The 27350-nt window shown below is 35.4% G+C and overlaps 1 protein-coding gene across 5 annotated transcripts in view; it reads right to left on the bottom strand.

Moving 5' to 3' along the window:
- The window catches only part of DNAJC13 (DnaJ heat shock protein family (Hsp40) member C13), a 106079-nt gene that overhangs the window by 59756 nt on the left and 18973 nt on the right, over positions 1-27350 (bottom strand). For 4 of the 5 annotated variants that reach the window (XM_074195814.1, XM_074195816.1, XM_074195813.1 and 1 more), the window contains 20 exons: positions 24037-24112; positions 22545-22694; positions 22168-22209; positions 20386-20586; positions 18588-18794; positions 18404-18499; positions 17950-18041; positions 13680-13846; positions 13494-13573; positions 13244-13413; positions 12755-12854; positions 12016-12123; positions 10672-10827; positions 9678-9734; positions 6471-6592; positions 4024-4099; positions 3715-3810; positions 2220-2363; positions 831-845; positions 125-207 (listed from right to left, as the gene is read on the bottom strand). In XM_074195814.1, the coding sequence (XP_074051915.1) occupies positions 125-207; positions 831-845; positions 2220-2363; positions 3715-3810; positions 4024-4099; positions 6471-6592; positions 9678-9734; positions 10672-10827; positions 12016-12123; positions 12755-12854; positions 13244-13413; positions 13494-13573; positions 13680-13846; positions 17950-18041; positions 18404-18499; positions 18588-18794; positions 20386-20586; positions 22168-22209; positions 22545-22694; positions 24037-24112 (2238 nt within the window). The remainder of the gene's footprint in view (positions 1-124; positions 208-830; positions 846-2219; positions 2364-3714; positions 3811-4023; positions 4100-6470; positions 6593-9677; positions 9735-10671; positions 10828-12015; positions 12124-12754; positions 12855-13243; positions 13414-13493; positions 13574-13679; positions 13847-17949; positions 18042-18403; positions 18500-18587; positions 18795-20385; positions 20587-22167; positions 22210-22544; positions 22695-24036; positions 24113-27350) is intronic. The other variant, XM_074195817.1, reaches the window with a different exon arrangement.

Raw genomic sequence — 27350 nt, 5'->3', positions numbered from 1 at the left:
CAAAAAGCTCTTTCATTTATTCATTTAAAAAAATACATCTATATAACAGCAAAAATATATAAAGAAAAAGTTGTTATATCAGTTATGCTGGTGTAATATGTAGGAAAAACAATCTGAAATTTACCTATAGTAGAAAAGATCCCAATTTGCTTCAATTTTTATTCTCTGTCTTCTCTTTCTGAGTATTACTGGCTTTTGATTTAAATTCTGAAAGAAAAGGAAATAAAAAAAAAAAAGAAATTAGATCACAGCTAAACTGATCTTGTACCAGGAGCTACATTCTTCCATACAGATAGACATACTAGTACACATATTTAAATCTATATTTTACTTGAGTGCTCAGAAAAGTGATCATTAAGGAGTTAGTGAATTTTTAAAAGAACTTAATTTAAGCAAATTAAGCACACTAAAGTGAGAATTTAACCTATAGTTATCATTAATAAGAAGTTATAGTACAGAAATCAATGACCCTGTGCCAACATTTTTCTATAGAGAAAGAGAATTTTTTTAAAAATGAACCAATCTTACTAAAAACCAAAAACTTAAGTTTTATGAAGCTGCACCTATTGAAATTTGCATTATAGTATCAAATTATATGCAAATGTTTGCAAACACTAGGAAAGATCACAAACTTGAAAATAAAAGGCTCCTTTAATTTTTGTAGGAGCCAAGAATAGTTGAAAAGTATAAGACTGAGAGATAAATAACTTGGTTCAGACACATCTGAAGTGAGACTCTACAACACACTAAGACAAAGAGTACCAAAACAAGACTCCACATGCCAGGCAGCTAAAAACAACTGACATAAATTTCAGGAACTTAAAACTCACCATATTGTTTCTGTCCTGAATGTGTTCAGTAGAAAGAAAAAAAAAAGAATATTTTTAAAGAAAATAAAACAAGACAGCAAGCTAAGATATGATGAGAATATTATCTATTATACAAATCTTCTCCATTATAAACTAATTTTAACAGAAAGAACAAGCCCAATTATGAACATAAAACTTGTTCAAATGAGTACAATCAATTAAGTGATCTCATTTTATTCTAGATCACATCAAAATCAGTATTCTGGATTTGCTTTGTTTCTACACTAGATAACAAACTTTATAGGAAGGGAGTAATGTTGTAGCCTAAATTTTGAAATTCCTATTTCCCAGAAGCATAACTTTTTAAAACTAGCTATTAGCTTAGATTAAATAAGTAACAGATATATACTAAGACAATATGAGCTAACCATAGAATCAAGAAGTTAAATAACTTTGGTATATTAAAATTTAAGGGTCAGTCACTGACCTTTCAAACTTTTACCAACTTTAGCTCTAATATGGTTTCATTCTTTGGTAGCCTAAGTAGAAAAGTTTGTTTCACTGTCCTATCCCTGGGCTGTGTTTATTTTCCTCAACTTTCAAAAATCTGAGCAAACAGCAAAGAAATTTCTCCACACCCAGAGATGCTATAAAATATCATATGTCAAAACACAGAAAGTCATCATCATCATCTTGAGAAAAAGAAAAAAAAGCAGAAAGCACAATGAATCAAAGATTCAAGAACAAGAAATACAGGAAACAATAAAATATAAATGAGAAGCCTGGAAAATGGCAAAACAAGCATTCTGGGGTAATAATCGCACTTATTCTTGACAGGTACCATGTAAAGTGCTTTACAATTATTTCACTTGATTCTCAATTATTTCATTGATTCTCACAATAATCCTGTTATTATTCTCACTTTACTGATGAGGAAACTGAGGCAGGGAGTGGTGAAGTGAATTACTCAAGAGTCCTAGACCCTGAAATGTTGGAGACTAGACACATCTTTTTACACTGATTCTCCAGAATCATGGAATTCATGGGCCAAAAGGGCACAGCTAATCTACAAACAGAACCATCTATCTCTACAAAAATGAAACTAAGGGAGCAACATAGAAATAGTGCCTTTCTTCTTTAGAGGACTTTGTATAAAATCTTATGACCCATGTAAGATTACCTAGGAGATGAACTTTATTATTTTATTTTTTTGACAATATAAAATTTATTCCTAAATCAGGATTCAAGTTCAAAAAAATTTTTTTAAATGGGACTAAATGAAATTCAATTTTAAAGTCAGAACTATTCATCAGTCAAACATCTGAAATATTTGACTAGCATCTCAAATGACAAAGTAGAGAAGGATCTCACTGTGAAGACAGAAAGGATTAAGGAATACTTTTTTTATACCTCTTTTTGAGCAATGCCCATTCTATCCCTCCAGTGCATCAATACAAGATCCACTTTTTCTTTGGCAAATTTTTCAACTTCTTTAGCAGCTTTTCCAGCCAGTCTTTGCCACTCTGGAACTTTATTAAATTTGCCATACTGATCCTGAGGAATTATAATCAAAACTCATTACTTTAATATATACACAAAGATAATGACTTAATATCACAAGAGTACTTTTTTCCCCACAAGGGTACTTTTAATGCAAATATTCAATAGATTGCCTTCAACTAAAAAGACATTTTAGAAACAGTTCTACCCTGGGCAAGAAGGCTATTTCTTATACCTTAAACCAGTTAATCATCATATGGGTTGGTTACCTCTAAACTTTGCATACCTATAATAGCAAAATTTTTTAACCACATACCCTTAATACATTACTCATAATATATGTATCATGCTGAACTCAATGATTATTTATTTGGCTACCCAAAAAAATTAAAATTAAAAAATAAGATAAAAATGAAGAAATATGCTAGAGTTAATGGGGAACCATTGAGATTTAATGAGCAGAGGAGAGACATAGACTTGTTCTTTAGGAAAATACTTTGGTAATCATGTGGAAGGTAGATTAGAAAAGAGGTCAAGATAATAGAAAGATGCTGAGAATCTAACCAAGGGTGGTGATTGTGTAAGAAGAAAGAAAGAAATTACCTATGAGAGATATTAATGGAGATAAATTTATGTGTGAAGGAAGAGTGAGGTGTTAGGGATGACTCCAGATTATGAACCCATGTGACTGAAAGAAGGGGTGTATCCTTAATAGAAATACACCAGTCTGGAAAAGGGGTTAATTTTTGAGGGAAATATAAGCTATCAAGATCTACAGTCTGTCACAACTATCCAAAGCTGCTAACATAATGCCATTCACTTACTCCCTCCCTTAAGACAAAAGGGAGGGGAGGAGGGTAAGGGCCCTCAATCACCAGAAGCTCCAAGTACAGCCATAAGGTGATTTTGGGAGCAGGGGTCAGGGGCTAGGATTTCTTCATGGAACTTATTCAAGAGTTGCTCTAAGTGCCAGGAAGATAAAGATAAGAGTGATTGTTTGATCCAACTATTGGCTGCCCCCTTCAGGCTAACAGTACACCCTTTTAGGATTGGTCAGGTCTAACTTTTCACTTTGGAGACCACTGATCTAATTAAAGTAACTTAGTTCTAATTCAAGATTTCTAAGAGGAATAGTACATCTACTGCCTCTTTTCCAGAATTTACTTAAGCTGCTACTTAGCATGCTGGGTTATGGGAATTCCAACAAGCATAAAACACAGGACCTTGTCATGTAGAATGGTAACTCTAAAATCTCTGCTTCATGCTCTTAAAACAAGGGCTCCATCTAGTTTCTAAAAAGTAAATTACATGTAGCTTCTCATCTTCCAACCTCAAAAAAAATTTATAAGCGTGGTCCTACAGGACTCATTTCTGAGTTTCTGACTTTGTTGTGTTTTGTACTTACTGTTGCTATTTTCACATTATCTCTAATATGCATCCGGTCAGCATCCTTTTCAGGAACTGGATCAGTGCTGTCCAGGTAAGCCAGCAAACCTGGGGGCTAGTCACAAAACAAAACCAAACCAAACCATCTAATTTCAAAAGCATGGCATGAAAACAAAAGGCAGAATGAAATAAGATAGTAAAGATAAAAAATTACTGTCATTTTAAGCATTTCGATATTCTATTAATAAGACATATTTAATATGTAAACTGTTTTTCATTATGATTTTACTACCCCACAAGGATCTTTTTAGTGTTTCACTCAACTTACCAAAATACGTTTCAACAAATTTGTAGCAGTTGCATTTTCAGCCGTCCAGAGGCCCACTAAATGTCTACTTAGCTGTCTGAAAAAAGCAGACGTTGAAAAAGGTTTGCTGCTTTATCTCAGCTAGAACAGAAAGGAATTTTTAAGAACAAGATATCATGTAATTATAAGAAATATGGCTACAATTTTAAAATTAGTTAGTCTGCTGTTAATACAGCTCCCAGTTTTTGTTCTAAAGTTGCCTTCCTTTTAAGTTAGCAATTAAAGTATCACTACAATCTTCAATAAGCTAAAATAACAAACTGATAGTTATTTTTTTTATTTAAGGCAATGGGGTTAAGTGACTTGCCCAAGGTCACACCGCTAGGTAATTATTGAGTGTCTGAGGCCGCATTTGAACTCAGGTACTCCTGACTCCAGGGCCATTTGCTCTCTATCCACCCCTGATAAAGTTAATATTAATGATTAAACAGTCTAGAGCTTTTTTCCTATGAGGGAGATGAAGAACAAAAAGCAAACCACACCCACAGAAATGTATGTAGTGCTGTTACTGATTAAGTGTAGATAATGTGTATCAATAAAATAGTTATCCCTAAATTCAAATTTGGAAGCTGCTATATTAAGAGTAACAAATTCATTTAAGACAATTCTCCAATTTTCACAAAAGTCAATGGTTGGATAGTTTTTCAGTTCTAAAGTTAATCTGAGCAGATGCAAATAATTACAATAGTCCAATACTTGAAAGCCATCAAACTTTTACTGGAAGCTTTACTTAATTATCTTTTTAGGAAGAATATGTGCCTTTTCTATAGTAGGTAAGGGAACACCTTTCCTATTATTTTCCTCTGCCATGCAAAATGCAAGTTAACTTTGTCAATTATGGTTGAGGGTAAATACAAATAATTTTAGAATTCACCATTAGCAAATTAGTGGAAGAAGACATTATACCTCAAGTAGAGGGAGTTGCAACTGTGGCAGAAAGAATAGGAAAGGATCAAAGGAAAATCAATCAAGTTGGGGCGGCTAGGTGGCGCAGTGGATAAAGCACCGGCCCTGGAGTCAGGAGTACCTGGGTTCAAATCCGGTCTAAGACACTTAATAATTACCCAGCTGTGTGGCCTTGGGCAAGCCACTTAACCCTGTTTACCTTGCAAAAACCTAAAAAACCCAAATAAATAAATAAATAAATCAAGTCCTGCATCCTAAATATGAATCCTCAACCTAGGCTTTTTCTCATGGCGATAGGCTAAAAACACATCAAAATTATAAGTACTTTCATTAGTTCTGAGATACTGTCTGGTTTGGGAATGTCCACTAAAGGGATAAAGAAACTAGAAGGGGGTCTACAGAAAAGGGACAAATAATGCTGAAGAAGCTAGACACCAAGATCATTTAATAAATATAATAAGTCCTTGGGTGTCAGTGTGTTAAGTGCTAGAAGAGAAAGTTTAGAGGAGAACAAAGTTTAAAGAAGACAGGTGTGTTGGGACAGCTAGGTGGTACAGTGAATAATAAGCGCACAGGCCAAGTCAGGAGCACCTGAGTTCAAATCTGACTTCAGGCACCTAATAACTGCCTAGTTGTATGACCTTAGGCAAGTCACTTAACCCCACTGTCTCAAATAAAAAGAAAGTAAAAAAAAAAGAAGCCAGAAATATAAAGCTTGGAACAGACAGAGAGTCAATACAGTGGACTTCAAATATCCAAATGAATCTTAGAAGGAAAAAGGTGCCTTCCACAACCGATTTATTTTTATTTTTTATTTTTGCAAGGCAAACAGGGTTAAGTGGCTTGCCCAAGGCCACACAGCTGGGTAATTATTAAGTGTCTGAGACCGGATTTGAACCCAGGTACTCCTGACTCCAGGGCCGGTGCTTTATCCACTACGCCACCTAGCCGCCCCCAACGATTTATTAAAAGAGGTGACAACATCTATTTGACTGGCACAAATGAAAACAAAAAAAAAGGCCAAGGATCACCTGCCTATATGGAAATTTCCACCAAGGAAATGAAAACTTTCTCGCCAAGACTGCTTCTCTAGACCCTGGAAGCTCTTCTGAAAGACTGCTTTCTGCACCTTTAGTACCACACTCTCTGACTGACAAGTGGCTACTAAAACATGTAAAATGGTTAATTTCCCACCCAAAACATCCATCTGGCTGAGACAGATTCTTTTTTGTTTTGCTTTTTAGGTTTTTTGCAAGGCAATGGGGTTAAGTGGCTTGCCCAAGGCCACACAGATAGGTAATTATTAAGTGTCTCAGGCCACATTTGAACTCAGGTCCTCCTGACTCCAGGGCCAATGCTCTATCCACTGTGCCATCTAGCTGTCCTGAGACATTCTTTTAATTCGATGCTCCCAGAAAGAAGGGACTAGGCAAAAACCTGAGAATGAAATATGTACTTAATCTTTTAAAATTCACAGCTGACTTAAATTTAATAAAACTTACCTATTTGTAAGCATCCTCTGATCTGAGCTTATTGTAAACATTGCAGTGTGTAAGTGTCGAGGTAAGGCACCTTCACTAAGTGCAAGCTCCTGCATTTTGGTAGCAATTTCCTTATCACCTTCCTTCAGAAATAGGAAAAAAGGACTAAGATGAAAGTCTGTATTAAGTTATCCTAATGAATTTTTTTATACTCTTGAGACTTCACAAAGGAATACATGAACAAAACAAGCATTTTTTAATGATCTAAACCAAAAGGCAATTAAGGGCATAAATTTAAAAATATTTTGTATTTTACTCTGAAATATTGTTACTTCTTGATTATATTTTTCACATTTGATTTTATCCATCCCACTCCTGGGCTATTTTTCCCTCACTTCCTACCAGTCTCCACATCACTAGACACAAATAAAACATTTACTAACAATGAATAATACATTCTATTCATATAGTTTCAAAGGAAGGTTTGAAGTTGAGCAATGTAAAGCTTCAATTTGGCTCCTCGCCAGATTTTGATCCCTACCCATTTGGAATGCTGCTTATTTTCACTGTAACTACAATCCTTTATTCAATAAGATAAGATTTTATTAAGTGCTTATTATGTGTTAGGCTCCATGCCATTTACTGGGAGAAAATACATACACAAATAAAAACACAAAATAAAAAACAAAGTAATGTGGGAGGAGAGAGACATTCACAACTAGGGGAATCAGGAAAGGTCTCTTGTCACAGAAAATATTAGAGCTGGGTTTTGAGGAAACTAAGGAATCCAAGAAGGGGTGCTAGAGTAAGAGGACTTCTGGAGCTGCCCATGTAAAGGCAGAGAATAAAAAAATAAAATAAAATAAAAAGTGTGTCCCATGCACTGAACAGCAGGTAGGCAGCAGGGCTGCAACTAAACCCACATTAGGGGTGATGGTACAGGGCTGGAAAGAGAGCTTGGAAGCCAGACCAAGGGGAGCTTTACTGGTTCTTAGAAATGAGAGATCCCCCAAGGTTTTCTAGGCAGTAAAGGACAGGGTTATCCATCCATCTGTATGTTACAGTTGTATGAACTTGGCAACTCTGCAGAAGCTGGACTGGAAGAGGAAGTTGATGCAATAGTCAAGGCAAGAAGTTATAAGGATAATCAAGTGAGTCGAGATTATACAGAGAGGAGAGATATGAGTTAGTAAATAAGTATGGCAATGTGACTGGAGAAGGGGATAAAGAAAAAGTGACTATTACTCAGTGATTACAAGATAGGAAGACCCTTAATAGGCATGGGAAAGTCAGAGGTGGTCTTTGCTTCTATTTCAAGTATTGGTTTTTTTGAGCATTATGAGTTTGAGATAATTATGGACAATCTAGGTGAACGCACCCAATAGTCAATTAGTGATTTAGAACTGAAACTCAGGGTGAGATAAGGTCTGGATATATAGATTAGGTTGCCATTTGCATGGTGAAGCCAGTTGAATATATAAGGAGTTGAATTCTAAAAGGAGAGAGAACAGAAGTAGGTCCAAGAGAAAGTTGTTGAGTATACCCAGCAGAGGCTGGACATGAATAATGCTTCAAGCAAAAGAGACAGAGAATTAACTAGACAGAAGAGGAGAGAATTAGGAATTAACAGTGTAAACACCACTACCACCACTACAAAAATCCAGGGATCTGGAAGAAAGAAGAGTTCAAATGTATCAAACACTTTAAGGAGTTAAAGGAAGGATAAAAAAAATAAAAGAAAAATTCATCAGATATAGTAAAGAGATCACTGCCTGGGGCGGCTAGGTGGCACAGTGGATAAAGCACTGGCCCCGGAGTCAGGAGTACCTGGGTTCAAATCCAGTCTCAAACACTTAATAATTACCTAGCTGTGTGGCCTTGGGCAAGCCACTTAACCTCATTTGCCTTGCAAAAACCTAAAGAGAGATCACTGGAGAACTTGAAGACATTTCTTTTCTTTTTTGGGGGGGAGGGGGAGAGAGGAGGGTGTTTGCAAGGCTGTGGGGTTAAGTGACTTGCCTAAGAGCACATAGCTAGGTAATTATTAAGTGTCTGAGGCAAGATTTGAACTCAGGTCCTTCTGATTCCAGGGCTGGTGCTCTATCCACTGTGCTCAACTCAGAAATATTTCATTCAAAAGGCAGAGTTAAGGCCAAATTGCAAGAGTTGGAGAAGGAAGTGAAGAAGCAAAGGCAATGAACACAACTTTTTTTCTGAGTTTAAAAGTGAAATGAAAGCTATAGGAAGAGAGGTATGTTCAAACAAAAGTTTAAAGACTGAGAGACTACATAAGCATGTTCATAGGCAACAAGAATGAGCCAGTGAATAGAGCAAGAGCTGAAGAGTAGGAAGAAAGGCAGAGAATGAAGGGGTAATCTCCTGAAGGATACAGAATGGAGGGAACAAATAAGAATTCACCAAGAACTCATTTTGTCAAAAGACTAAGTCATATTTCATCTGTTATTAAAAAAAAAGTCAGTTCTAGAAAGCAGATGAACAGTTTAACAATTTGAATGTTTTGTCAAGAGATAAATACAAATAAATATCAGAGGTATGACCAAATTAAAGATCTATTATTACTTTCACATACAGAGAATAAAAAAAATAAAATAAAATAAAAAGTGTGTCCCATGCACTGAACAGCAGGTAGGCTGTTGATGCTGTGGCATTTGCAAGTGAGCTTAGAATATTCCCAGGCTTGAGTTAGGAAACTTTTTATCTTATGGTCCTCCTGTCCGTTCTTGGCTGTTTCTGGCTCTGCAGGGGAGGTCAGAGGTATGTATTCTGCAAGCTGACAAAGACTAAAAACTTTCACGAGTTCAGGCTGGAAGAGTGGGTGGGTTGAACTTAGATGTGACCATGAGCACATGAATGTGAAACGGCATAAACTGATCTACTAAATTCAACATTGGCCAACCAGATCAAGACAATAAATAACTTATGATAAAAGGCAAACCTTTGTCCTTTTGTGTCCATTTAAAAAAATAAATTATATTCAAAGAGCAAAAAGATTAATTCATTTTTTCTCTTCACTACAGTGATGCTAAATTCCTCTTTTGCTCTGCTCCAACTACCAAAAGAAAATTCAGAGCACAGAGCTTAAAAAGTTTTTCCTTACAATATTTTTCTATCACAGTTGAAAGTACATTCAATTTTTATGAACATTCCAATTCAAATAAGAAAACTATTTGTTATGTTTAAACTCAGAAATTCAAATTTCATTCTCACCTCTATTATTGCCTTCATCACCAAACCAGCTCCTTTTACAATGGCCATGGAAGGGTGCTTTAACAAAGGGGAGAAAAAAAAGAGTCTATCACCAATCAACTCTTCTTCAACTAAAATCAAGTCAGTTAAAAAGATAGGATGATACCCAATGACATATTAATTCATTTAAATAAAATAGAATATATGGCTGGCATATTACACTTTGAAAAACTAATGTATATGAAATTATGTTGGAACTAAAGATTAGCGAAGAGCCTGCATTAAAAGAGCAACAGGGTAATGGAGCTTGTGTAGCACAGTAGCACTCATATAAAGCAATAACACACAGGGCTTAGGAACAAATCTAACTTCCAGAAAGAAATGCTTGGCTTGAGGTAAGGTCATCAATTCCTAGGACACATTTTACTGCAAAAAAAGTTGTGGAAGGCCTACTGGAAAGAGAGAATAGAGCAAGGAATTTTGGCTCTGGCATAGCTGGTAACTGAAAGGGTATTGAAAAAATTCATAGGGAAGTATATAGTTATAACACATCTCCAATAATGATTTTAACAGAAAAAGTAGCATTAAAATCATCATGATCTTGTTATTGTAAGAGTAGGAATAAGCATGTGGGATAACAAAAAAGATAGCCAAAGAATGAACCTCAGAGGTGGAAAAGACAATTATCTTACTGATGAAAACACTGCATACCTCTAAAGTAAAACACAAGTAGAAAATGATCTTTAATACTATTCAAGGTGGGAAAGAAATGTGAAGTAGCCAAACAACCATGAAGAGTACATTAGGAGTCACCTCACATTGTTACAGAAAATGTCTGCTAAATTTATTCACGTCTCCAAACCAAAGGAATAGTTTTGTAACACAAAAACTGTGAAGGAAGATGTCACAATCTAAATCTTTTGCAATACTGGAAAATATCAAATCATACTGTTACCCCCCAAAAAGTGGTTTCATGAAGTAAGGGGGAAAAAAAAAGCCCCAAACAAGATCTCACCTGAAAAAGTTTAAAGAGGGTTCTTCCATTGGATGCAACCATCTCCAAAAGCATATCAAATTGTTGCCCTTCAGTTGTCTCACTATATGGAGCACAGAGGGCAAAGGTAAGGAAGTCCAAAAGTGAACTAATAACTAGGGCACCAGTCCCATGATCCTGAAAAACAAAATTAATCTATTGCTTTGTGAACTTCTTAAACATACAATCAAGTTGTTTAAGGAAAAATTTATTACATTTAACTAAGCTGGAAAAACATTTAATTTTCTGACTTAAGAGTCATTTTGACTTTATTTTTAAGTTTTTGCAAGGCAAATGGGGTTAAGTGGTTTGCCCAAGGCCACACAGCTAGGTAATTATTAAGTGTTTGAGACCAGATTTGAACCCAGGTACTCCTGACTCCAGGGCCGGTGCTTTATCCACTGCGCCACCTAGCTGCCCCATTAAGAGTCATTTTGCAACAACAAAAAAAAAAATCCAAAAAGTCTACAGATACTGCAGAAGAATTCAAACCAATTTTAAGAAACTTAAAGGTCATCAGAACTGGACAATCAGACCTACTCAAACAATTTAAAAAAATTAAATGAATCAGAATCACAACAATTATGATAATTTGTATTTTTTAAACCCGCAAGAGAATTTAAAATTGTTACCACTTAAGTGCTAAATCACAAATCCTAAATATTAGGAATTTTATTTTATGATGGTCACTAGAAGGAAGAAAAGATCTATGCTTCTAGAATCTGAAAGTAAACCTGAAAACCCTTCAAAACAATTTTTTTGCAGATGAATGACATAGCTATATTATAATCTCCCTTTCCCAAACTATACAATCATCTTACATTATTTTGTCTTAAACTTCTGTTTGTATTGTCTCTATTATCTTCCCTCTTCTCAACGTTCTCCTGAGCAAATATAAGAGGGAACAGTCTTATTGTTATTCTTCCCTTTCCAATTTCCAGTTCAGGCCTGGACACAAAGTAGGAACTTTAAAAAACTTCTGAACTCTCAAAAGCATGCATAGCAAACTATGAAGACCACATCAGTCAATTGTAGACAATGCACTTAGAAGAAAGATTTGGATCTAAGTCCTGCCTTACATATTTACTTCTTATGAGGTCCAAAGGAAAACATTTAATCTCTCAGCCTCAGTTTCCTCTTTTGCAAAATAGAAGAAACAGTAATAACCTTGAAAAGTTATGAGAAGCAAAGGAAAAGGTATGTCAAGTTCTTTACACATCATAAAATGCTATCTAGATGCTGGGGGAGAAAAACCACAGTCCATTTTTATGTAACCTTTCAAAAGTGCAATTCTTCCTATTTATAAAAAGTTCCATCATTACTTACCACATGGGAATTAAATTTTTCTAATAAGTTTTCCAGAAACTTCTTTGAAGAAAGAAGAGATGCTTTGTTTAACTGCTCTTGCCTCAAGTCATAATCATCGTGCATAGGCTAAAAGGATTTTAAAAATAACCATTTAGAATCAGACTCATTTGCCATTATATACCACTTATTCACAAAAAATGTTCTTTTTGAATCCGTGAAAGAAAATGTCCCAAAATCACCCCTCCCAAATATGAAAAGATCAATAATCTTCTCTTAAGATTATTGAGACTTTATAAAATAATTATACAACACATGACTATGATTATAGTCAAATCAAGGGCTAACAGCAGCTCACATTTACATCAATATTCCTTTACCATTTACTTGGTGATTTCCTCACATCAACACAGAATATATCAAATGCTAAAATTAGCAGCCAATTTTCACTCAAAATAAATATATTAACTATTTGGATTTTCAAATTAAATGTCTGTTAAACTATTCAACAACTCTACAAAAAGATTTTGGCCACAGTGTTTCTATCACACTGCTAATTCCTAGCAGAACTTTGAATCTTTTTCATGAATAAATACAAGAGTATTCAATGGTAATTCTTGTTTTTGTAGAGAAACACTATGTATATGAAGTTGTCTTCTGTAACTTTACACAAAACTCAACTTGAATTAGTTCAAAGTGAGAAATTTTCAACTAACCCAGAACAACTGTTTTAAGTTCAAGAAGAGTTGACCAAACTTACACACATAAGTGCACAAAGCATGTCGATGGAGGCATGGGTCACTCCATCGTGGCTCCTCTTGAGAGCTTTCACCACTTTCACTCCAAGCCGTTCCCGAAACCTTTGGGAACAAAAGCCCAAATTACCACCACCTAGTACTTTTCATTCCTAAAATGAACACTAGCAGCCCCTCGGAAGTTCTGTGGGGTCATTTCAAGACTAAAAACTGCAATTCTACTTACTTTCTAAACATTGATGTATTCCCTATAGGATATCTTGAGTCAGAAACATTTTTCATTTTGAAATAATCATTGTGGATAACTAGAAACTATTATGCTATATGAGAAGAAAGTCACTCCATTTCAGTTCAATCTGTCTTGCTTTCCTTGTTAACAAAAAGCAGGTGAGGCGAGTCTTTAGGAACACTTTTCATCAGTTTTTAAAGAGAGACAGACCCTACTAATGACAAATTCTTCTAATCTAGTAAAGAGGTGCAGAAGAGCTGCTCACTTGGGAAGCTGAGTAAAGGCCAGGAAGCCGGCCTTGGAAGCCACAAGCCTCCTCACAGCTTGGAACTGGCTCTCTAGCTCAGCGTTGGATGCCACCACGTCACCCTCCTGGGACAGTAAGGCTGTGATGGCATTGTTGATTAGCTTCTCCTTGTTTTCTGAGAAGAGACCCTAGTAGAGAACACACAGAGTGAAGAGCTTCCCCCAACACCCCCCGTTGTCTCTTAAGAACTTGTGGAGTTGGCTCTTACATCCTGTGTGACCGCATGCAGAACCCCACTGTAGGATATGTTTGCGTTGAACCTGAACACGGCATCAGCAAAGTTGCCATCTGCAACAAGATGGGGGAAGGGAAAGGAAAAAAGGAGTTGAGTATGTTCCCATTCAATTTAGCAAAGCGTTTAGAGAAATGACCCAAACTCTGCAGGAGTACTTACTTGGAGGTGCGGCCAAGAAGCGGAGGTGGAGGCTCTCCACTTCCTCGTCAACTGGCATGCTGAGCAATCCCCATCGCTGACCTTTATGTGTGGAGGTCATTTTTACACAAACATCCCGATTACCAGAAGCTCTTACTCCGTCCAACAAACTAGCTAACAAGGAATCTCTGAGCAGAAAAAAGAAGGGAGGTGGGGGAGAGGGGTTCAAAATACCATACCCCCCCCCAAAAGGAATCTCACTCTTAATAAGAGCTCTTCATCTTTGACTTCCAAGACAGACACACTTCTACTTCTCTATAATTAACCCTTTCCCTATACCCTCCCTAGCTCCTTTTTCTTATTCAGACTCCTAAAAATGAGAGAAATTGTTCTTCAGCCTATCCTTTCTTTCTATACCACCACCCTTTGTAATTTAATTAGTTCCCATGGTTTCAAAATCACTTCTATACAAAAATTTCTTTCTATCTAGCCCTTTCTCCTGAGCTCTATAGGCATACCTCCAATGGAAAAAAAAGGCAACTCCACATAGTTTATCAAACAAGTAGGTATTTAAGAGCCTAACCATAGTCAGGTGTCAAACACAAAATCAAAACAAAAACTAAAAGAAAAATGAAGTCCTTGGTGGAGGGGAAGTCACCAAGCAGCTGGAAGACTAGCAGATATCTGCTGCAGAAGCTGGCTCTTGAGCTCTATCTGAAGGAAATCAGGAGTTATAAGAGGCAAGAGTATGGAGGTACAAGTCAGGCAGAGGAGTCACCTGGTGCAAAGATGTAGAGATGATGAAATGAAGCACAGCCTAAGAAACAAGACCTGCCTGGCTGAATTGTAGAAAGGGAATAATGTGTAAGACGATGGAATGGTAAAATGAGATCAGCCTGTGATTTAAATATCTAGTAGCATACATAAAACTGGTTTTAGTCAAAAAGGCTTTCTTTCAAGAAGGACTGAGGGAGGGGCAGCTAGGTGGCGCAGCGGAACTAGCACTGGTCCTGGAGCCAGGAGGACCTGAGTTCAATTGCCTAGGTATATGACCTTGGTTAAAGTCACTAGATCCCACTGCCTTAAATTAAAAAAAAAAAAATTTTGAAGAGAAGAGAAGAGAAGAGAAGAGAAGAGAAGAGAGAGAGAGAGAGAGAGAGAGAGAGAGAGAGAAGATGGCTGGGGTATGTCAAAGAGTTGTAAGAACAAAAAAAGGAGAATTTCTTGGCAAATGGCCTAGACTTATTCAGTAATATCTGAGTTAAAGTCTTGAGTGACAAAGGTGAGAGAAGAGGGTCTTGTGGAAGACTTGAGGATGAAAGAGGTTTAGAAATTACTAAGTTGAGAGGGGTGGAGGAGAATCAACTAGGAAGACTAAGAGGATTGGCTCGCTCTGGTGATCCAACTCTTTTCATTAGCACAGACTCAATACGTCTAAGACTGGGTAGATCATTCCATTCAAATCTATTCTTTATAACTACAACATCAATACTCCTCTATCCCATATACAAAAACCTTATTGCTATGCTCTGATATGAGACATGAGGGGAAAGGAAAAATTATGGATTTTTCATTTGTGCTATCTCTTGCACCCATTCTCTTTTCCCATTACTACTATTCTAGTAGATACTCATAACCACCAATATGAAATAGTATCTTCTTGACTTCACTTTTCCCCCTCAATTTAGACTTCATGTTACTGCCAAGTTTATCTCTATGCACACATCTGGTTTTATTCTTCTTTTCTCAAGAGCCTTCAATATGTGACTTATGTCTTCTGAATAAATGCAGATTCTTTGATTTACTGTGAAAGCTCTTGAAAGCTGGTTCCAACTACACCCTAAGGGCAACAAAAATATGCCCACCCTTTGATCCAACATACCACTACTGGGTCTATACCCTGAAGAGATGATGAAAAAGGGTAAAAACATCACTTGTACAAAAATATTCATAGTAGCCCTGTTTGAGGCGGCAAAGAATTGGAAATCAAGTAAATATCCTTCAATTGGAGAATAGCTTAGCAAACCATGGTGTACATGTGTGTGTATGTGTATGTATATATTATGGAACACTATTGTTGTATTAGAAACCAGAAGGGACAGGAATTCAGGGAAGCCTGGAGGGATTTGCATGAACTGATGCTGAGTGAGATGAGCAGAACCAGAAAAACACTGTACACCCTAACAGCAACATGGGGACGATGATCAATGATCAACCTTGATGGACTTGCTCATTCCATCAGTGCAACAATCAGGGACAATTTTGGGCTATCTGCAATAGAGAATACCATCTGCATCCAGATAAAGAACCATGGAGTTTGAACAAAGTTCAAGGACTATTCCCTTTAATTTAGAAAAAAACTGATATTTTATTGTCTGATCTTGTTCTCTTATACTTTATGTTTCTTCCTTAAGGATATGATTTCTCTCTCATCACACTCAATTTAGAACAATGTATACCATGGAAACAATGTAAAGAGTGACAAATTGCTTTCTGGGGTGGGGGGAGGGAAGTAAGATTGGGGGGAAAATTGTAAAACTCAAAATAAATAAAATCTTTAATTTAAAAAAAATTAAAAAAAAAAAGAAAGAAAGCTGGTTCCAAGCTGCCTTGGTAGTCTCACAGTCTACATCGAGTCAAACTAAATATTCAGTCTCTCCCACATACCCAGAGCCTTCAATATCTTCTCTTTCTATCTCATTCTTTCCTATGCTTGGAAGACCTTTTTTCCTATTTCTATGGTCCTACCAACTATTTTTGAAAGAAACAAAATCACCTTCTCCAGATATTCTTTCTTGATTTCTCTAGTTGGTAGAGATTTTTCTCCCATCAGACTTCACCTAGCACCTTTCTTACGTATTTGTCATGTGTCACATGTATTTGTGTACATTTTCTGATCCCTCAATAGACTGTAAACTCCACTTGCTCTAAGTACAAAAGAAATGTTAAAAATTGGGGGAAATAATGTTTTTGAATTTAACAATGTCTTCAGAGTAGGGAAATGTGAACACAGAAATTCCATAGGTTTTTATAGGTACCCAGAGTTCACTGCTACTACTACTAGTTTCCTTTCCTTTCATTTAAAGAGAGTGTAAATTACAGCGTAACTGTTCTAGGTAGATCTACTTTCCCTTTAAATGGCCAGTTCTTAGAGTGAGGATTTCAGAGGAATACCATATGGACTAAAGAATTAAGGGAAGCTGTTATGACTGTTCAGACATACAGGTTTTTTACAATTCAGTATTGCCCTCACTCTTTAGCTGCAGCCCATTTAAGCAATATCAAGAATGCCAATCCACACCAATATATTGGTGCATTCAGAAGGTTTGATTAAGGAGAATTCTATCACAATGTGTGTAGATGCAGTCAGTTAGAAACACAGAAGTGACAGTAAACCTAAAACAGAGCAGAGAAAAGTGGGAATAACCAGATAATACTTCCTCTAAGCAACAACTAAACTATCCAAAATGATAAAAATATGAAGAGACTTTTAAGAGTGAATAGGAAGAGTATATTGGCACATTATCACGAACACTTTCAAAGAATAATATGTAGCCTGGTAAGATAAAATATACAACAGAACAAGCAATGTAAAGAGGTCAACACAAACTAGCTGCCTTTATTATAACAGGTTGAGACTAAAGTTATAGTTATAAAGAGCAGAAAAAGAAATATAGCTATAAAGAGACTTAAGCAAAAGGAGAAATTTCTTTGAGCTGAAATAAGGATCTGCTTGACTGCTTCATTTCCATAATTTGTGCCTACAACTTTTATTGGGTATTTGAAAGAAAGGTTTCCATCATTAGTAAGTTATAGATGCCTAAAGCTCTAATCTATTATAAGCAGTATATGTTTTTTTATGGAGATATTACAACAAATATGTTTAAATAATGTAAAACTCAATTGTGATACATAGGTTTATACCATAATAAAAAAAATCCAATAGCATTCACATGGCATTTTCATACTTGCAAAGTGCTTTCCATGTCATCTTATTTGACCTTCAAATAAGATAGGTGCTATCATTTTGCCCATATTACAGATGAGGAAACTAAATAAAGTAGCCCAGAGACACATAGCTAACAAAAGTTTCTAAAGTAGGATTTCAATTCAGGCATTCCTGACTTCAAGTCCAGCATTCAAACCACTATACAATCTAGCTGCCACTCAACAAGTTACCATAAAAAGTTTCATTGATAATACAGAATGGTATTAAGGATGATCACTTGCAATAATACCAGTAAATTAACATTAGAAGTACTCTATAGTCTTGAAATAATTTTACAAATACCTCTCTGTTGAAGAGTATTTCCGTATTTGCCCCTTTATAAATTCAATGGTAAAAAGCTGTGGATTTTCAAAGTCACAAACCAGTGCAAAGACCTAATTTGATAAAAAAAAAAAAAAAGATTTTAAAAATTTAATGTTGAGAAGAAACTTCAGAAAACTTAACTAGTCTGCATATGCAAAGTCAATATAGCTTCCAAGCTCCTGTGTCTATGTTACAGATCTCTCATTACAGATCTCTCAGCATGTAAAAAATTGACATTTGTAAACCAATGAAAAATTTTTTATTCATATAAAAGACTTTCTGAAATGTTTAATTTTCTAAGTTAAAATACTAAAAATTAGTTCTAATTATGAATTTCTAATCTCTAATCCACAAAGAAAAAAGGGAAAGAATGATTCTATGTTTTATCAAGGAAAAAAAAGACCTTATGTAAATTGGTAGTGTTGCTACTGACCTCCCCTAAAGGCTTCAGTGTTGCAATATTATAGGTTGCTGGATCACGTTCTACCAAACAAGTTTCTGTAAGAGCTAACACTCTCTTTACAGGTTCCTTTAAATAAAACACATATCGAAAAATTAGTCAAATAAGAAAGAACAAAACAAAATGAAGAAATATTTATATTCACTGTAAATCTTACCGAATGTCTGGGAGATATTTTCTGAACAACAAACTCTGCTAATGATGTTATGGATTCATCACCACTATATTTTCCAAAGCGAAGATTTAAATACTGTTCAAATCCTAAGGGGTCTTTTCTGGTCCGCAGGGAAATGCCTATATAGTTGCCAGCATGGTCTATTGCACTCTTGATGATTTCTTCCCTTTGTTCAGATGCAAACAGATGCTACAATTTTTTTTTAATGTTGAAAAAAGTCAGATTTTCAACTTTTAATGTTTTTACAAAAGCATTTATATGTATTTAATCAGTAAAGAAAAAGTTCAGAAAAGATGTATTTCAAATAAAAAGTAGGATTATCTGCTAAGTTATTGCAATGTTCAAGCATTTCAGCTTATGCTTTTTTTAAAGTTCAAAAGATTTTCTGCATACAATTAAAAACATAAAGAAACTTATAATACATAGCACCATTCTCCATTAAGTGCTTTGCATTTTTAAATTTCTACAGCATCTCCTTTGCTTTCCCCCCCAAATAAATCCACTTTTCCTCCATAGCTTTCATGTGAGTTATTTTTCTATTAGATATTGAGTGAAACTATTTAGGGAAATTAAGAATGTAAAGGTTCTATTAGCAGAGTTAAATTCCTTGATGACCAAGAGTTTCAAAAAAGCCAATAGTAAGAAATATATATTCTCTAGGCAACTCACAACCCGAATATGTAAACTACATATGAGTTTCATTTCTGCTATTAACTAGTTTCATAAGCTTGGGCAAGCCACAAGTCTGAAAGGCCCTGTTTCATCTATAAAATGAATGGATTGTACTTGAGAAAATCTCTAAGCTCTGCTACAGCTCTAAAGAATTACAATTTATTGCTATAGTTATCTCTTCCACATTATGAATTTTCCCATCAAAATTTCTATATAGTTCAAGTAGGTATAAGAAATTAAATGAGAATTTGGGGGGGGGGGGGTTTCATGGAAGCCATAGACAACACCCAAAGCCCAGAGACAACACAGAAAAAGTTTAGAAATTCAGAAATGCCTAAAATATATGCATAGCATTGTATAATATCAACCCAAATTTTTCAATAAGATACCATAAACACCCCCAATACAAGAAAAAGGAAAAAAAAAATCAGACTTCTCCACTAGCACAAAGGGAAGGCCAAAAAATTTTCCTGATAGTGGGGGTGTCCCATCCCTAACCCCCAAGATGTAGAAAGGATAATTATATATTGAAACCACAAATATGTGGTAAATTCAACAATTACTCTCTATTTTCAAACAGGTCAAAGCAGCCTTTTAAGTACTTTATTAAAATGTGTAAGAGGCTCAGAAACTCCAGGGTTGAAAAATGACTATGACTATCTCCAATGATCATCAGATTTGTGAAGTCTCAAATACCAGACAGACCTAAAAATCTGGACAACCTTGGCTTCTTTACAAAAAAAAAAAAAAGACAACTTCATTTCATTGATTTCCTACCTATCTAATCAACAAAAAATAGAAGTTGCTTAGTGCAGAGGATAGAGAGCCCATCTTGGTGTCCAGAAGACCGGGGTCAAAAGTCTGGCTCCAGTCATGCCCTGGCTATAGGAAAACACTTGGCTTTTTAGAGCTGGCAGGAAGCAACCTGTCATCCTTCATCCAGGATTTTCTTATACTAATGAAGTCACATTCAGACCCTATGCCATCAAAACTATAAATTAGAGAATTAAAGTAAGATCTGAAGTTAATATAAAATCATGACCAACTGTTACAGTAGTACTGGAGTGTCAATATGGACTCTCCTCTTCTCATCTATGAAAGTACTTACCAATCTACTAAATCCTCCATAAAGTATACAAAACCCCCCTGGGTAATCAGCAAGGTCGGCAAAACCTTCAATATTTCTGTAGTCATAAGAACAAAGGACTCTGTTGGTTGCAGGATTAATTTGGTCAAAACCTCCAGGAGTTACTTCTAAAATGACAGGTTTTCTTGTATCACTCCAGTGATGTTTAAAACAATTATACCTCTACAAAGGGAAGGAAGACTTATTTAAGATTTTAAGATTTTAAGTTACAGCTCCAAATTCATAATTTATTACTAAAGCTATCCTTCAGATTTATTCATATTTGACAATGCTAATTCTAGTTGAAAATGATTTATTCTTCTCTAGGCAATAAAAATATGATTTACAATGTAAAAAAGATTTGTCCTAGAATATACTATACCAAAAAGCTTAATCAAGAACACTGTTAAAGTTTTTAATCACATTTTTGGAAACTTCTATCTAGCTAATTACTACTAACATTTTGAGTACATTATGCCAATTCAAACAACTAACTCAGAACATTAATAGCACATATTCTAAGGCAGCGCAGAAAAAAAACACAAGCCCATAATTTTAAAAAGATCATTTCAATTAGAACATTATTCCCAATAATTTTTTTTTTTTAGTTTTTGCAAGGCAAACAGGGTTAAGTGGCTTGCCCCAAAGCCACACAGCTAGGTGTGTCTGAGACCGGATTTGAATCCAGGTACTCCTGACTTCAGGGCTGGTACTTTACCCACTACACCACCCCCCCAATAATTTTAAAGAATTTTTTTGAAGAATGTTTATAATGTTAAAAAAAATCTAAATCCTATAAACAAAAAAATCCTTTCATACTTTGTTAATCTCAAATACACTTCAAAGTATTCACTAAAATGGTAAAACACATAATTCAATATCTAGTAGTCAAACGACCTAATTATTTACTCTCAAGAAGCCTTTTCAGTGATAGTTTTTAGGCTAGCTAATATACAGGCAAGAAATATTTACTTACATATGACAATGCCTAAAACAGGCACCTTCAAATGTTGTAGTTATATTTCAATTACTCTCATTAGGAAATATAGCATTAGTGGTCACAAGTAGTTCAGGGATCACCAACATTCACCAAAACGTTTCTTTAGACAACAGGACAGCTACTTATCCATCAGTAACTAGTAGGATTCTGGGAGAACAGAGTTGGACTCAACTAAAAAAGTTAGGGTGGCAAGACCAACGTAAACAGGGCAACAGCAGGCCATTACTTGCAGCAACACTGTCCTCTGCAAGGTGCCCCAGGTACTTAAAAAACGTGCTATATGATACTAGGCCAAAAGAGCATCTATTTTTGTACATTCAAATATTCCTAAACAACTAGGGAGTCTTCTGGGAGAGCAGGGAAGACTTAGTAGATTCTAAGGTTGTCCCAAGTATTGGTCTTAGGACAATATATTGTTTTTTAACTGAGGCTTCCAGCTGGCCCTTTTTGTTAGCATTTTTAGTAGTGTCCTTTTGACTAGAGAATCTTTGTGAATAAGTAGAGAAAAGATGACAAAAACTACTTCTAACCGAACTCTTCTGTTGAACTAACTACATTATTTATTATTATACGAATAAGTTTAACTAATTAATGTCCAAAATTTTATATTTTCTCATAAGTTTCTGATATAAGAAAGAACACCATGACAGCCATCAGCCCCATCATGAACTCTACATGTATATTTTTTCTTTATGATTATGTTGATGTATCACAGGGCTTACATTGTACCAAGATAAGAAATTTTAGACAGATAAAATACTTGCCCTTCCTGTGATTTTTCCTTCCGAAAAGTCTGTCCTAAATCTCTGAAAGAAAAGTTATGAAAATGTGACAAAAGTCATAAAGTATATTTTTTATTTATCCCTCCATCCAAATTAAGTAAAAGCTGAACACAGCCAAAATAAAATACTTTGTCCTAGAAAGTTTACACAAAGGACTTGAAACTTCAATGGAGAATTATATTAATATTAATCACATTCTTTGATCATATAGACTTATGTAATCCAAAGACAAATATAATCATGTGAATCATTTTACAGTCCTCTGATTATAAAAAAGCAAAAGTATGAATCATAAAATAATCCTGTCATTACTTAAATAATAAGAAAATCTTAGTATACTGATAAATATATTTTCTTACCAGTGCTTCTGTTAGAAGTTCTGTTCTGTGCTCTGTAGAAAACTTTAAAGTCTCTGATTTCTTCCCACTTCCTTTTCGAAAAGTGAGGTTAAATTCTGTTCCCTGTCCCTTTCCAACAGGACTAATGCTACAAATATCTCCATAAGGCCACTGATGCAAAGAAAAAAATTCATTCAACATTGTCATGATAAAATGAGAGTCAAGAGTTCAATTATTCAAGTTGACTAGATTCCTTTGATATCTGCTAGTTTTAAGGAGCGGTTTCTCTACTGTGTACTGATGCTTTTGGTGACTTTTGAGCCCTGTTAGCCTATGATTCTCTAGGGAAGTAAAGGTAGCCAAGGGAGTGGAGAAATTTCCTGGGTGGCAGGAAAGACACAAATTCCAATACTACATCTGACTTTGACAAAGCCTGTGGTCCTTCAGTATTCCCAAGCAACATTTCAAGGCTAAAATCAGGCAATGACTCATGAGCAGAGAAAGGCCTGACCTTAATGACCTTCATAGGAGTTCATCCAAAGATTCTTCCCGAAACTTACAGCTTTTCTATGGCATTAAAGCAGCTTTGGAAAAAACTGCACTGCACATATGGTGCAATGGGAAGAGCGTGTATTCGAAAATCAAGTAATTTGGGTCCTGGTTCCTCCCCCAATGAGGATGGGAGCTTCTTGAGGACAGGGATCATATCCTGTCTCTTCTGTTATCCCCAGTGCTTAGCACAATGTCTGGGTGTGTGTGTGTGTGTGTGTGTGTGTGTGTGTGTGTGTGTGGTAAGGTCTTTTTTTAAGGTTTTTGCAAGGCAAACGGGGTTAAGTGGCTTGCCCAAGGCCACCCGGCTAGGTAATTATTAAGTGTCTGCGACCGGATTTGAACCCAGGTACTCCTGACTCCAGGGCCGGTGCTCTATCCACTGCGCCACCTAGTCACCCCTATAGTAAGCTCTTAATACATATCCACCTGACTAAAATACATTTAAGTGTCTGAGAATTATAAAAGCCAACACTTAATGTCTCATTCTCAAATTATTGGGAAATTTAATAAAATAGCAAACAAAGAATGTAATGTAGGGGCGGGGGAGTACAAAGAATATTTCTATTACCCATGCTTCAGTCAAGTCACAATTTTGTAAAGATTAAATAGCATTAATCAAGTGACAAAAAGATACAAATATCATAGTTAAAAAATTAGTGTGGAGGTGGCTAGGTGGCACAGTGGATAGAGCTGTTATATTTTCCAGGGATCCCATTAAGGCTAAACCATTTGCCCATGGCCAGTTAGATTCCAATCCAGGCCTTCTAACTCAAAGGCCTTAAGTTGTCCTTAAGTTCACAACTATTTCAGTTCCTCTGTAACTATTCATGCCCCTCCCTATGCCCACCACTCCAACTCACTTTTCTGACTACTGGTGCCATGTATTCATGTCTAGATATGTGAATCAGTGGCTGTCCAATATTCTAAGCTCAAAGTGAATTATAAGCAATTTGATACTTACCTGATTTGTAACTTCTAGGGTATTGGGATTATATGTAGTGATTGCATGGGTTCCAACCGAAAAGACTCGTTTGTACCTTAAAATAAAGAAAATGTTGAATTTTTGTTTTTCCAAATCAACTAATCAACACAATCTGTAACAATGTGATATATACTAAAATGAAAAAATAATTTTAAATGTTTACTAATGCTCTTACTTTAATACTACTTAGTGTTTTAAAATATAAAAAACATTGTGGGCAAAAGCTGTAAAAAAGAGAACTGTAGCAAGACACTTGAAGAAGTCCATATGAAAGGTCCATGGTTGACTGCCGGTCTCTGGCTATCAAATGAGTCTGAGAAAAACTGATAAAAGATGAAACACAGCAACGATTCCCAAAATATGCTCTGAGAAAAGCTTAAGGTGGAATGGAAACAAACATCATGGCATTTTTCGGAAAAGGTATAACTTTAGCTAATAAGAGATACCATTGCAAGCACCTGTATATTGCATTATTACTATGCTTTTTTTTGAAGTTCAGGAACTGTACTGGAATTCACAAAAGAAAAATAAGGTCTTCAACTCAAGGTAGATCCTCAGGTAAGATGAGAAGGTACACAAAAGGTCAAAGGAGCCGTCATAACAATAATAATTCATTCATGCATCTACTAGGGTAATTCTTCCTTAATTCTGACATTTCTGAAATACAGTACCTTTACAAGAGAGGCAGTAGGGAAGGAAAAACACTAGACTTGAAGTTGAAAGACCCGGGTTACAATCAAAGCTGACATTTTTCCATAGTCATAATTAGTTACAATAACTCTGAGTCTCAGTTTTCTTGGTTGTAAAATAGAAGGGCAAATAATACTTTTAATTATTTACTTCATGGAATGGCTTAAGGAAAAGTGCTTTGCAAATCTTAAAAATTTGGCAAACAAAACTAATGGAACCAAACTTAGAATGAAAGCAGGAAACTGGGGAAAAAATTTTATAGCATGTTTCCCTGATAAAGGTCTCATTACTCATATATAGAAAACTATGCCAAATTTATAAAGGATAGTTTTTTTTTTTGCAAGGCAATGGGGTTAAGTGACTTGCCCAAGGCCACACAGCTAGGTAATTATTAAGTGTATGAGGCCAGATTTGAACTCAAGTACTCCTGACTCCAGGGCCAGTGCTCTATCCACTGCGCCACCTAGCCACCCCATAAAGGATAGTTTTACAATGTCACCTCAAATATTTGCAAAAGAAGCTTAATCTTCCTATCTAGATCCATTACCTATCTAGATATCAATCTAAATCCATTAATCAATAAAGTCAAGCTTCCTGGGAAAAGACTGTACAAGACTATTTTTCTTTCTTTTTTTTTTTAAGGTTTTTGCAAGGCAAATGGGGTTAAGTGGCTTGCCCAAGGCCACACAGCTAGGTAATTATCAAGTGTCTGAGACCGGATTTGAACCCAGGTACTCCTGACTCCAGGGCCAGTGCTTTATCCACTATGCCACCTAGCCACCCCACAAGACTATTTTTCTATTGAAAAGGGAATATTTTTTTTCCTCTAAAGTTTTTCTATAGACATCAAAGTGATATAAGTTTAAGGTATGTGCATGTACACACATAGATATGCCTACACATACATACAGACACATATATTTGATGTTATAAGTCAAATTTCACTTTTGGTACTGTAAACTACTTAAAAATGTCTAGTTACTAAAAATAAAGCTGAATAAAACTCAATTTAAAAAGACTTCCAATGGAAAAATAGTTTTCAAAATGTTATGAAAAAATACTGTGTACAGTGTAAGACAAATTCTAGCCTTAGAGCTCGGCTGCATTGTTTAATCAGTAGATTTCTATTTTCACACTACAGCAACCCAACCAAATATAAAAATACCAAACCATCGACTGTGTGTGTATGCACACAGACAGCAAAAGAATTCCTACTCAACATCTTATTACTTCATCAACTTTTTCCTTGAGAATAATCCAAGTGTCCAAAGCAAACCTGCCCAAAGAGCAGTAGCAAAGACAAACATCTTTACTGATCAATCGTCATTTAATTGTTGTTAGAAAAGTTTTAATATTTTATCATTCTGAAAACAGCAAAGAATTTTATTTTAAACTTAGAGGCTAAATAATATGCCATATACTACTGTCATTAGGAATATATACTAGTATGAATGTAAAAAGACACTACTTCCCAGCTTAACATCCTTACTCTGAGAATGGGACTTATATTTATTTATACAATCCTCTTTTCTTTCTCCTCTTTTGAGGAGTCAGTGTAACTTGATTTTACAAGAAGGTGAATTTGGCTCAACAGCACCCTGTGGGAAGGAGAATCATGTCCAAAAGGGTTGAAAAGAAGTTAGGGCCAGGATGTGAAGAAGCTTTTAACGCTAAACTAAGGAGTTTATAATTCATCCTAGAAGCAAGAGGAAGTCACTTAAGTTTATTGAGACACAATCATATTTGCACTTAAGGAAAATCAGTTGGGAAGCAGTGGTGGAGGATGTACTAAAATGGTGGAAGCCTTGAAGAAGCAAGACCAATTAGGAGATTATTTTAATTGTCTAAACCCAAAGTAACAAGAACATGAGCTAAGGTAATATCTATATGAGTGAAACAAAAAGGTGAGAATATTAAGAAAAATTCAGTACGACCTCAACAATAACAAAAATAGATATATCTGTATTAGTAGAAAGAATTTCTTCACTGGGGATCTGTGGTGTTAAAAAGTGTAAAAATCTTGGAGAGCAGTTTGAATTGGGGCAAAAGAAAATCAGACTAGAATAAACTGAGAAATAAAAAAAAGAAAAAGTAGATGCAATCAAGTCTTCTCCCCTTAGTAGTTTGTCAAAGTGTTGAGAGAAATGGGATAGTAGAGTCAAGTGTCATCCACTAGCATTCACAGGTATGGTTTAAAAAAGTCTGACCTAATTTTTCTTCAAAGTAATATTGAGAGCAATTAAATAAAAAAATGATACCTTCAGGGTCTCTTGCTAGTTAAAACAGTAGAGTGAAATTATACAATATAGGAAGAAAGTTTTAGACAACATTTTTTCCACTTCCTTTTTCCTTCATTTGCATGAGATGTTGTTAATTTTCAGTAGCTTCAAGCTTAAAAATGAGTCCACCCCCTTATCTCAACATAAGAGTTTGTTTTACAAAGACCTTAGTTATCATTATCAAAGAACCTACAATATAATTAGGGCTATAATATGCAAACAACCAAGTATAAGCATTTATACTGGATACAGATCTAAGATAAACTTAACATAAGAGAGAAAGCACTAGCTTTAAAGAGGATCAGGAAAGGTTTTTCTGCAAAA

Source organism: Macrotis lagotis, chromosome 7, assembly GCF_037893015.1.
Source record: "Macrotis lagotis isolate mMagLag1 chromosome 7, bilby.v1.9.chrom.fasta, whole genome shotgun sequence".
Classification (NCBI taxonomy): domain Eukaryota; kingdom Metazoa; phylum Chordata; class Mammalia; order Peramelemorphia; family Peramelidae; genus Macrotis; species Macrotis lagotis.
The sequence above is the reverse complement of the archived record's forward strand: the minus strand, read 5'-3'. Positions and strand labels throughout refer to the sequence as shown.